Here is a 12,980-nt window from a genome sequence, read left to right as displayed (position 1 = left end):
TTACCTCTAGCTGAGACGCAGTCGACACGCAACGCACACGCAGCCGGTGTAATTTGAACAATTTGAATGAATGGAAACGTATCGGCTGCGTCGCCGGAACGCAACGGAGACGCATCCGGTGTAATCCCAGGGTCACCGTGGGCAACTCCAGAGTGGAAGAGAGTGCAACCCCTCTCGAGAGGACTGATACCAGAGCCCAGACTTTGTGTGGAGGCGAGTCCGACTATGTCTAATCGGAACTTCTCGGCCTCACGCACCAAAACGATAAGTCGTTCAGCCATAATTTGATGACAGTCCATTCACACCATTGTGCCATTTAAAAATAAATAAATTCTATTGTTCCAGCACTTCACTGTGTAACTATGTTTAATTTATCATCCAACTTTTATCAAAAGTACTGGTGCTCCGAAAACATGTCTCTTCTATTCACCTTAGGAGTTCAAATGACAAAAATGAATTCCGATATTTGAGATCAACCTGTGTTTCGGAAGTGATTATATTTGACTTGAGAGCTTTGATTGTCCTGCTTTTTTAATGTACAGTATATATTTATTTACATGCACTCGTAATATGTTATGTTATATAATATGTGCAGTGATGAAGAACTTGAACAGTCCTCAGGACTACTGGCAGATGGACTGTGTCAGTGCTGAGCAAAAAATCCTTAAACTTCAGGAGGAGCTCGAAAGGTTGACACTGGAAAACTGCAAACAACTGGAAAAGAGTGGGGTAAGAGTGTGTCTCTTGTGTGTGTGTGACTTTGGATGAGTGGAGAGAATAATAGTGAAAGGAGAGTAAAGAAAAGAACTGACTGAAACAGTGGGTGGTTTGATAGAACTCTTTTGACTCTTAGGCCACCAGCCACAGCCATTCATCCTACACCTTCGTTCCATACATCAGGGGACCAACCACATTTTGCACTCTTTGAAAGTACATTATAATTGCACTCTACTGGCAAAAGTTCTCCACGCGTAATCCTGCAGTTTTTGTGTAATTTGATATTAAAATCTATTTTCCAGCCAGTGTGGCGTCATAGGTTGCGTCACTGGTGGTCATGTGCCGGCACGTCAACTAATCACAGCATCGGCTTATTGATGTAAACATACATGGCCGCCTCCACGAGTCGGGAGTCGCTTCAACTTTCCCTTTGTTTGCGTTGCTTTTTTCTGACGCAGTTGAGCCGAAAATGAGCCGTGAGTGCATGATTCATCATGGATGTGGTAATGGCGAATGCCTTTTCTCCTCTGCGCTGAGAGAAGTCTGTACGCTGATCAATGTTTGACTCTGGACGCTTGCAGAACGACACAGCACGTAATAATAGACTACTTGTTGATGCACATCGCTATGAAATTCAGACTGTGGGGGTTCATATATACATGCTACTGGTGATTTATTGACTCAAAGTGGCTGAAAAATGGCCTGCCATGGTGAAGTGCGGATCAACGCTATGGCCAATCGAAGAAAATGATTGTTCATAGCACCTTCAGGTGTACCCACCGATTTTGATTTCTCCACAGTAAAAATACTCATAATCAGATTATTCATTTCCCATAACAGCACAGTCCACATGTAGTAGGCATAACTGTAGTTTGTCCACATCATATGAAGTTGTGATTGTATACACCAGTGGCGAGCGGTGACTTTTTGTAGTGGACATGCTGAAGACTCACATAGAAATTTTTTGGGGTATTTTATTATTAATTTCAATATTAAATATTATTTTATACCGCTGTGTAGGTACAAAATTAAAGCAGAAATATTCAGGACTGACGCAGGTTGATACGCACACTGTAATGTAACCAGTTCCGTGGTGTATGAAATGACAAAATCACAATTTGCCAATTTGTTGGTATTTACAGTATTCGGAACTGGCTCGTGATCATGATGTAAACGCAACGCGGGAGAAGGGAAAAAATGGCGTCGCAGAAAAGCAGCAAGAGGTTTCAACCAACAATAAAGTTTACTGACCTATTTGGACAGCCACCTAGCCACTGATGTTTCTCGTACGTCCTTTCTTTTATTTTTTTTATTTAACCTTTATTTAACCAGGATAGTCCCGTTGAGATTAAAAACCTCTTTTTCAAGGGAGTCGTGGCCAAGAGGCATCAAAACAGTTTACATTACAGTTACAAATAAAAGTTTCACTTACAATCACATAAAAATTATATAAAACAGTTACAAATCAATGAGGCCGTCTCAAGTGCCCTTAATCTGGATCTAAAATCGTTCAATGAAACAAGTTCCGTTAGTTTCCAGTCCTTTTGCAACATGTTCCATGCAGAAGGGGCAGAGAAAACAAAAGCCTTTTTCCTCAGCTCAGTGCGGGCAAATGGAACAGAGAGCAACAAAAGATCATTGGAACGCAGACCATAAGAATCAACACTTTTCAATGTGATTAAATTACAAATATAAGAGGGCAGCAGTCCAAGCATGGCCTTGTAAATAAAAATGTACCAGTGAGTCAACCTCCTGGTGGACAAAGGAGGCCATCCCACTTTTAGTTGCAGAAGTGTGTGCTGCACAACGTTAAAAGCTTTCTGCAGAGAAGCAACAGCAGCAGCAGAGCATGAGCCAGAGGAGTAAATTATTGTGTCATCGGCATAAAAACGCCGACACGCTTTGTCCCAGATCATTAATGTACAGAATGAACAGGAGGGGTCCTAGCACAGAGCCCTGCGGCACCCCTTTGTGAACACACAAGAATTCAGAACATAAACCATCATGTTTAATGCATTGGGTCCTGTCACTCAAAATTCTTGAAAGTGAGGAACAAAATTCTTCGCCATTTTCGTGATGATTACTCCAGTAGGACGACTACTTTAAATGATATTTTCGCTGGACCATTCCTGGAGCGCACCGGAGGACCGCGGAGCACGGCCGAGAACTCTGGAGCCTCCTCGGGCATGAAATATGGCCATTTGCCGGCCCTCTATCTCCGGGATGCAAAGCCACTAACTGCTAGCCAGTGCTAGTTACAATATAACCAGCACAGTACAACAGCTCTCGATGCTAGCAGAAAAAAAAGTACAACAACAAACAATGTTAACTGAACTGCACGCCTCCTACCCTCCCTCCCGCGAGACCTGTGTTGCGTTCACTAACAGTCAGACATCATATTGCTCAACATAAATGGCAACCCCACTTAGTTCGTTACACTTCCTTTCCTCAAAAGTTGTCCGGGAAAAGGGCACTCATTGGGATTTGGGGATGAACTTGAACTGAACAATGACTGTTGACCACAGAACAAGCCAAGTAAGCCAAGTTTGCGCATGCACGTTGTCAGATAGGCTGCGTGACCGACAGCTTTTTTGCCATTCAAAAGCCGCATGTACAGAAACAACGTTTCAGAAGGAGCCGCGCCGCGGGACTTCGTAGCGGAGCTGCTACGTGAAGTACTATCTCTGGACGAAAAACCACTTATTGATCGAGCACGCAGGACCCTCCGGAGAAGACCCGACCCGTAAGAGCCTCCTCGACCCTTCATGCTGAAACTACATTACTATCATGTGCTCGAAGACATCCTACGGAAAGCTGCTGCGACGAGACAACTTCAGTACAAAGGCAAGAGGATTCAGATATTTCCGGATTACCCTCCAGCGGTGGTGAAAAGGAGAGCGCTATTCAGCCGGGCCAGGGAGCTTCTAAGAGGCAAGTCTGGAGTCAGGTATGGCCTGCTCTATCCGGCCAAACTGCTGGTTACGCACAATCGTATAGACTTCCTTCATGGACCCTAACCTTGCTGAGGAATACGCCGAGAGTATGGAGTTAAATATGGTGCAAAAGTAATTCGTAAAAAAAAAATGTGTACCTGTAGAAATTATTTGTAAAAGGTGTGATTTGTACCTGTAAAAAAAAAAAAAAAAAAAAAATGTACCTGTAAAAAAAAAAAGTGTATCCGTAAAATAGAAACATTGTTCCCGCGGGGTCTTAAAAAGTAAAAAAAAAAAAAAAAAAAAGTCTTAAAATTCAGAAAGTTAAATTTTAGGCCTAAAATGTCTTAAAAAACAGCCATATTTGCATCCTAGGTCTAAAATGTAATTTACCCAAGTCTAAAATTCTTACATCCGTTCCTTACATTCCGAGAAGTGTCTGCTCTGTAGAAAGAAAGAAAAAGAAAGAACAAAAAATGTGCGTATTGCGTTGTTTCTGTTATTTGCGTGCTCAAAGTGAAGGAGACATTTAAGGGGGTGCGTTTGCATTGTAGTTCAATGTAGTTCGGGCAGGCTGGAGCTAAGGTACGTGGGGCGGTGCAAGTGAGATGTGACGCGCGGCGGCGGCTTGTTTTTCCGCGAGATACGACAACAGGAGGGGGAAGAATTATCGTTGTTGCTTTCTGCGGACATCCCGAGCTCAACATGTCAAGCTAACACTACCGGGACAAAAACAAACAGGCAGGGTGGTGAACGACGAACTTACGGCACGGGATAGTGTGTGCGCGCGCGCGCGTGCGTCACAGCGAGTGTCAACAGACAGGAGCAGAAACCGGTGCCGTACATTTCGGTATTTCCCTTGGCTATCGAGTCCTCTCGGTGCACTTGTATGTCCCGGTGTTGGTACTGCGTGCGACTCAAAACAATAACTCCCGTGACGATCCAATGCATGAATTCAAACTTCACACAGGTATGTCCCACAGCCAACACACCAGCTAAGCTAAAAGCACATCGCAAGCGTCTCTTTTTTTTTTTTTTGTTTCCCTGTCAATGTACACAACTAGCATGACAAGCAGATAGGAGAACTGAGACGTGCCCGCAATGAACGTCATCAAACTCAAAATGAACCACAGCAAAAAAACAAACAAACAAAAAAAAACAGCAATGATTCCATGGTCATCATCGTGTCTCGGATTAATAATAATAATAATAATAATAATAATAATAATAATAATAATAATAATAAGACATACATTTACCAAAAATGAATGTGATGGCGGCGGCACGGTAGTCGAGTGGTTAGCACGTCCGCTTCCCAGTTCTGAGGTCTCCGGTTCGAGTCCAGGCTCGGACCTTCCTGGGTGGAGTTTGCATGTTCTCTCCGTGCCCGCGTGGGTCTTCTCCGGGTACTCCGGTCTCCTCCCACATTCCAAAGACATGCATGGCAGGTTAATTGGGCGCTCCGAATTGTCCCTAGGTGTGCGTGTGAGTGTGGATGGTTGTTCGTCTATGTGTGCCCTGCGATTGGTTGGCAACCAGTCCGGGGTGTCCCCCGCCTACTGCCCAGAGCCAGCTGAGATAGGCGCCAGCAGCCCCCGCGACCCTTGTGAGGAATAAGCGGTCAAGAAAATGGATGGATGGATGGAATGTGATGGCAAAAAAAAAGAAAAATTGTTGATAAAAAGTGAAGGTTACTTTTGGCAATATTTTTTTGATATATTAAGTGGTTAAAATGTGTTTGATAGATTTATTGTTCCATAAGGTGGCTTCATATTTCTTTTGGCTGGACGGTAATGTCTCAAATTTTTATGTTTCTGAAATACTTCACACTGTGCACATATTGTGTTTGTGTCTTTTTAAAGGTTAAATATTTATATTTCAAATTATCAGCCTTTTGTTTTCCTGATCCTTATTTTGAATAGAAAAAAAACAACAACCCAATTATAACTGTCAATAACGACTAATAAATATTTAAACTGATACATTTTTCAGTCATATCGCCCAGCCCTTTGTTACGGTCTATTTAAATAATTGATTCAATATATGACAATATAGAAGACATTTTTGTTGTTTTTTAACACGGTTGAAGATACCGTAAAAATTTGTGGTGTTTTAAGATTAACGTCTACAAGCAACAAATGTCACTATAAGTTTTGATTTGAATATTTAAATGAATTGTATGTTTTGATAGCCGCTGCTGTTGCAGGCAAAACTTGTGTTCCAATCAAATATTTTGCAAATATATCGAGTTGCGTATGCGTAAAGTCATGCTACACCGCCACAAAAAATGGTGCGACCAAATCCTGTGCTGTGCGAGCAACTAAAAATGTTACTCGCACCAGTGCGAGTAGTGGAAAAGTTAATGTAGAGCCCTGAAAGTTGACATGGTTTTGAGAATCAAATATGTGACTCCGCAACCCCCCTCCCTGTTTTCACGGAGGAAAATAAGGCAACATTTAGTCTGATTGAAACGCCGCGGAATGGAACGTCTGTTCTTCATAAAGTCATTCTGATCTATTACATTCAACTTTGCCGCCCCGTTCACGCTAAATGTTGCCGTCCACCTCACTTTCACCCCAATAGTTACGACCGAGAAGTGATCGATCTTGAGGTTACTACTATTTGAAAACAACACATTTTTTTCCTAAATGTCAAGATACTCGCTTCTTACCTTTTGGAGTAGAAAGCCAGCTGTGAATCACTTTTCTAATCCAAATCCGATCTCAACTCTCTCCACTGCTGAAATGTCAAACCAATGTTCACTCTCGTTCTTGCCCGGCATCGGTCACTATCAAGTTTAGATTATTTTTTTTTTCCCGTGGCACTTGACATTGTTTTCATTTTTTTTTAAGCAGCCTTCCGTAAAGTAAAAGCGGGTGTCTGGGGCAGCGAAAATCTGTACTAGTTCCGTCTTCGCGACTACAGGAAACAACTGGCGAGAACGTGCATGACGTCACATCCCGCAGACAGAGGGCGGGAAATTCGAAGGATTCGGACCGGACGCTTCCTAAATAATATTGGCCAGAGGCTTGTAGGAGTACCCATTGTGAACAGCTAAGATGTTGATCTACTAATTAGAATATGTTTCAGTCATAAATGGTCAAATAAAAATAAAAAGTAGCCTCTCCCTCCCACAGCCCCTTGAATCAGTGGGTGCTGGTGTCTGTGGTTCTCACTTTGCTTTATCTATCCTTCCCTCCTTCCTCTCTTTAGTTTTTCCTCTGGTCACTTGAGATCTTAATTTATTAGAAGTATGAGGTTTCTGGGGTTGGCATAAGACTCTGGTTTTGTAACCACATAGGAGGGGTCTTGTTGGTGCTGGACTTCACCTTGATGGATTGGTTGTACTGGCTTCTTTGGATCTCACTCTGCCTTATCGATCCTTCCCTCCTTCCTCTGTTTAGTTTTTCCTATGGTCTCTTGAGATCTCGCTAAATTTGCTGGAATCTAGAGGCTTCCGGGGTTGGCGTAAGACTTTGATTTTGTAATCATGGGGAAGGCAGGAAGTGTTTGGTCGGTGCTGGATTTCACTTTGATTTACCTTTCTTTTCTCTTTATTTCTTTTTTTTTCTGACCTTTTCTCTGGTCCCCTGACCATTTAAACCTCACGATTCTGGCAAGATTCTGAAGTACCTGGTTAAGGCGAAGGGTAATGGGATATTTATAAGGTTTTAGATGAATTAATGAGTATAAATTTATACGTATTTGCACGCACGCACGCACGCACGCACGCGCACGCACACAAACGCACGCACACACGCAAACACACGCACGCAAACGCACGCACACACACACGCAAACGCACACACACACACACACACACACACACACAAAAAAAGAGCAATGATGACAAGACGTTGAATCGGTAAGACTACCGAATGAACAATTCTGAGCTCTTTAAAAAAAAAAAAAAAAATGGTCAAATAAAAAAGCTATTGTTAAGATATTTTTTTGGGAAATCCTCCATATAGTAGCTTTAACTCCATACGAGAGACTTTCTGCTGGTGAGTCCACGATGAAAATGCAGGACTTGAGTAAGTTGTGCATCCTACCGGCGAACGAGCCGTCATGACAGTTGCTGATTGATTATTAATATTTGTTGTCTTGAAGAACAATTAGGGCGGCACGGTGGACGAGTGGTTAGCACGTCCGCCTCCCAGTTCTGAGGACTCCGGTTCGAGTCCAGTCTTCGGCCTTCCTGGGTGGAGTTTGCATGTTCTCCCCGTGCCCGCGTGGGTCTTCTCCGGGTACTCCGGTCTCCTCCGCACATTCCATAGACATGCATGGCAGGTTTATTGAGCGCTCCAAATTGTCCCAAGGTGTGCTTGTGAGTGTGGATGGTTGTTCGTCTCTGTGTGCCCTGCGATTGGCTGGCAACCAGTCCAGGGTGTCCACCGCCTACTGCCCAGAGCCAGCTGAGATGGGCGCCAGCACCCCCCAGCGACCCTTGTGAGGAATAAGCGGTCAAGAAAATTGATGGATGGATATATAAACATCGCTCGCACTCATTGCACATTTGTTGCTTTTATTGTCCATACAGGTAATAAAAAAAAATGAAACAAAATAAAAAAGTACATATGTTTGGATCAGCCTGATGCCAGTGAACATTTTGAGGTGGAGAGTAAAAGAATATTAAAAAATGACTTAGTTATCACACTTAAAATGAGTTTACAATTTTTGTAAAAATACCGTATGTGGGGTATTTTTTTTTGTATGTCTCAAGGGCTAGGTGGCGCTGCATATATAACTGAATGTTGTCATAGAGATACCTTCAGGCCTTGACTATAAACAGACATGTCAAGTTTGGGATTTTTTGGAGCAGTTATTAAGCATGTCCTTTTTCATTTCCAAACACAAAATTTGATGCCCCGCCTTCATATAGTATTTCGAAAAGTCAAGATTTTTCCCCCTGTCGTTGGCTCAGGTCTTGACATGGTCCAGGTCAATCTGAAGTCAGTCGGATGAAACATGTAGGAGAAGTGGGCAAAAGTATGCCCCCTGTAAATGTGCAAAAATCGTCAAAAATGGGACATTAAAAAATGTGTAGCTCACTTCCTATTCATTTTAGCATATGGGTCCAAGAGACTTTTTTTTTTGTAGGTCTTGGGCGCCCTCATACACCTAAAAATCTCCGAAGATTTTGCTTAAATTTACAAGCGGGGCTGCTTGGTTAAAAATGTCTAGGGGGCGCTACTGAGTCATTTTTTGTAAAAATAGCACAATCCACAATAAAATATTGCTCATTTTGCCAGGCCAAGTGCGTGTGCAAAGTTTCATGTGTTTCTGTGCCAGTTTAGGCCCCCAAAATTGGCCTTGTTTTCTTGGCAAACAGTGCTTAGCCACGCCCACAGCGATTCGCGAAAACTCACAACTTCGTGTTGTGACATCATGAAGGCCGAAACCCTCATCTGAGCAAATGTGAGGTAGGTCCAGTTAACGTAGTTGGAGAAAAACGTTGAAGAAAAATTGTAAGAAAAAAAATTGCCACTTGGTGGCGTGATCAGTAAGATGAAATATAAGTTCATAGATGTCTTAAGGGCTGGACTCTCCTCAAATGTGTGAAATTTTGAGACGATAGGATCATCTGGGTCAAGTTAAAGCAGCTTTTATTCTCACGAAAAATCTTTGCGGCACCGTAACGGCCACGCCCTTTGGTGAAAACTTACAATATTCGGTTTGGGGCATGATCAACATCTTAAGACTTTTCTGACCAATTTTCAATTGGATCCCTTCAACGAGCTCCGGCACAGGAGCTAAAACTGTAAATTATGACATTTATTGTCACCACTAGGTAGCGCTATATGTATAACTGAATTTTATGATGTAGATGTTTTCAGGCTGTGACTATTAAGTTGCATGAGAAGTGAGATTTTTTGGAGCTTGTACATGGGAGTTATTAAGTATTTTGTCTTTCTGGACAAATGAAATTTTAAATGCAATTTTTGATGCCCCGCCCCCGGCATATAGTATTTTGAAAAGTCAAGATTTTTTGCCCAGTTGTTGTCTCAGGTCTTGAGATGATACATGGCAAGTTTGAAGTCAATTGGATGAAAAATGTTTGCAAAGGGGGAAAAAGCATGACCACAGTGAATGTGCCAAAATGGGCCAAAATTGGACATTCAAAAATTCATAGCTTACTTCCTGTACATTTTAGGCAATGGCTTCCATTGACTTTTTTTGTGCATCTCGGGGTGCTACACGTGCCTGCCAATTTTCAGAGCTCTAGGTCAAACGGGCCGGGATTGTTTTTTATTTTTCTACGCTAGGGGGCGCTATAGAGTCGCGTTGTTATGACAAGTTCATAATATAAAATTTTTCGCCGGGCCCGAAGAGATTGCAAAGTTTGGTGAGTTTTCGTAAATGTTTAGGCCCTCAAAAATGTGATCGTTTACGGAGAAGAAGAATTCTTACAAAAACAAGAAGGACCTCGCAGCGGTCGCTGCTCGGACCCTAATTAGATTATTGCACAATAAATGAGAGTTGTTCATAATGTAAAAAACAAAGAATAGAGTAAAGAATAAAAATGATGGTGATTTACCTTTTTAACGGCTGTCCTCTTCGTTTTTTTCCCTCTTTGGTTCATGTTCTCTCTCGGAAGTGTTTTTGCCTGGTGTTTTGTAAAGAACTGATCCAAGGATATATTTTTTTTTTTAACAATCTTTTTTTTTTTTTTTAATCACTCACTCATTCACTCACTCACTCACTCACTCACTCACTCACTCACTCACTCACGCTTACATCATGTACGCCGCACATGATCTCTCACCCCGGGTTTACACCGGATGCGGTTGCGGTGCGTCTTGACTGCGTGCTCCGGACGCGTCAATTTTTTGGTCAATCCACACCGGCTCTGCACAGCTGCGGTCCGGCAGCTCCGTCGCCGCCCACTTCCCGACGTGTCTTGCGGGACCGCGCGCGCGCGATCATGTGGCATTTCACAACGACAAACATACAGAAAGTCTGTGCTCAACAGAGAAGCAGAAAGTGAGGTGGACTTCTTTTGATTTAACCTTTTCTTCTTCTTCTTCTGCTATGAGATTCCATGCAGCATCCTTTTTTTGGTTGTCCTTATAAAAAGGATGTGCCGTGTCATATATTATTTTGTGGTTTTCCACCTCCAATATAAACCTCTCCTCGTCCATTTTCGCTGGTGTCTAAACCGTGAATGAGCACATGGCCCGGTGACGCCCACGTCACGTTTTGCTGATAAGCTTGCGAAATAGGAGCTGGCGAGTGTTTTCTGAAAGGTAACCGGAAATTTATTTTGAAACTGCGTCGGTCTTCCTGTCCTGCTCGATGTGTTTTGTGCTAGCTTGCCATTTGCCGGAGGCCTACAGCTGCGGCGTCCGGCAAAAATAGAAAATAGGTCTATCCTTGCGGAAGGCCTGCGGCACACCGCAGCTGAGACGCAGTCGACACGCAACACACCCGCAAGCGGTGTAAACGGCACCATTCGAATGAATGGAATCTAATTGCTTGCGTCGCCGGAACGCACCTCAACCGCACCGCAACCGCATCCGGTGAAAACCCGGGGTCAGGCGAAGTGAACTCGCGTCATCCGGCACCGCAAGTTCCACTCCGCCACCTGGAGGCCTTATTTTTTTTAACAATCCTTGGAAAATGTCCAAGGCAAACATCATCATAGTGAGCGATCGCCCGAATGGTGAACACCTTTTCTGGGTGATTCTTTTCAACAAATTCTGAAACTTGATGGAAACTTCAGGCACTGCGAGGCATCTTTTTCCAAAAAAGGCCCATCTCGTCGCAATTAAATACTTAATGTGCAACGTGGCCTTCATCAATCACCAATTGTTTGAATTTTGCACAAATTCGTCAGCCGTTAGTTAATAAATTTACGTAAAACTATCTAAACACCTCGTGGCCCGAGCGGCAAATGACAAATGGTCACAAATGGTAGAGGTCCTTCTTAGCCAATGGGATGCCAGGAAGATGTCAGTAATAGCCAATGAGGAAGACAGCTGCAAGTATGCAAGTAGTAGCCCATACTGTAGTTTTACCGTTCGTATCCTGAAACTTCTTTCATAACAAGAGGCAATATTTTCTTGTTGAGGAGTTTCATAACTTGAAGATTTCGTATAAAGTGACGTTCGTAGGTCGAGGTATACACTGTATACAACATGTAAATGTTCATGCATTATCACTATTTCATGTTCTGGCGCAGATCTGTGTAAATGTACAGATTGTTTCAAAGTCACCAAAGGACACTTATCTGTTAAGTCCAATAATGGTCGGGGTGGTGATGATGATGATGATGATGATGATGATGACACATGTACTGCAAATCAGAACCACTTTCTGCTCACTTTATCATTTCAGATTACAGTTCATGTCTATGTACCTGAAATAACAGTATCTCTCTGTAATCTGAGGGTGTATTCAGACTTGCATTGTTTGGTCCGCTTTAAACGGGCCAGAATTCGTTTCCCCCGCTGGTGCGGACCTTTTGTGCAGGTCTGAACGTGTGTTCAGACAAACGAATCCTGGTGCGGACGAAACAAACGGACCGAGACCCACTTTTCGTGGTGGTCTCGGTCCGCTTCCAATCGCACTCGGAGCGGTTCGCTTTGCAGTCTGAATACAAACCACGGCTGATCCGCTCCAACTGCTGGACATATGCTCCTTTTGGGGCTTAACAAGCCATCGTAGTATCGCGGGGCGGGGGGGGATTGTGTAGTGAATATTGTGCTAAATTCATTATTCTGTTGAGCCACACTGCTGTCAGCATGTGGTGGTGGGGGCGGGGTAAGCGGAGCGCAACTGCTCCTCCGTTTACTACATGCAATCGACAACGCGTTACAAAATTAGCAACAGCGTGGCGGAACCTCCGTTGAATGAGCTGCCCTTGACGCTCGCATATATCTTGCATCTAATAACTCAACAAATACGCAGTGCAGTAATGCAGCATGTCGCAATTTCACGTTTTCCGCTATTTCCGGGTTTCGAACGCGTACAGCCCTCGTAATTTTTGTCCAATGGGAGCACGGATCGTCACGTGGGTCGACGTGATTATGCAATATAGCCGCTTGCAAAAAGCATAGTGTGAATATGAACCGCACCAAACTTAAAAAAAAAAATAAAGTCCGCTTTTGGTCCGGACCAAACAAGCGGACTAAAGGACTTTTCTGGTCTGAATACACCCTGAGTTTTATATCTGTAAATAAAGTCTAGTTGTATTGTACTATAATACATTGACTTCTGTGTCTTTATTTTTGTCTCAATCTTCAACCATAACCTGAAATTCCATTGTACACAGCATGAACAGTTAAACAAAGTTTTGTTTTGTTTTTTTGTTTGTTTTTTTTGGTTTGT

General features: G+C 43.1%; 1 protein-coding gene across 4 annotated transcripts in view; it reads left to right on the top strand.

Moving 5' to 3' along the window:
• azi2 (5-azacytidine induced 2) overlaps positions 1–12,980 on the top strand; it is a 201,108-nt gene that overhangs the window by 61,036 nt on the left and 127,092 nt on the right. For all 4 annotated transcript variants that reach the window (XR_013284277.1, XR_013284276.1, XR_013284278.1 and 1 more), the window contains exon 5: positions 596–729. Coding sequence is in view for 1 of the 4 variants with exons in the window: in XM_077526702.1 (XP_077382828.1) it covers positions 596–729 (134 nt within the window). In the remaining 3 variants the exon portion in view is untranslated. The remainder of the gene's footprint in view (positions 1–595; positions 730–12,980) is intronic.

This window comes from Festucalex cinctus, chromosome 7, assembly GCF_051991245.1.
Source record: "Festucalex cinctus isolate MCC-2025b chromosome 7, RoL_Fcin_1.0, whole genome shotgun sequence".
NCBI lineage: Eukaryota > Metazoa > Chordata > Actinopteri > Syngnathiformes > Syngnathidae > Festucalex > Festucalex cinctus.
The sequence above is the reverse complement of the archived record's forward strand: the minus strand, read 5'-3'. Positions and strand labels throughout refer to the sequence as shown.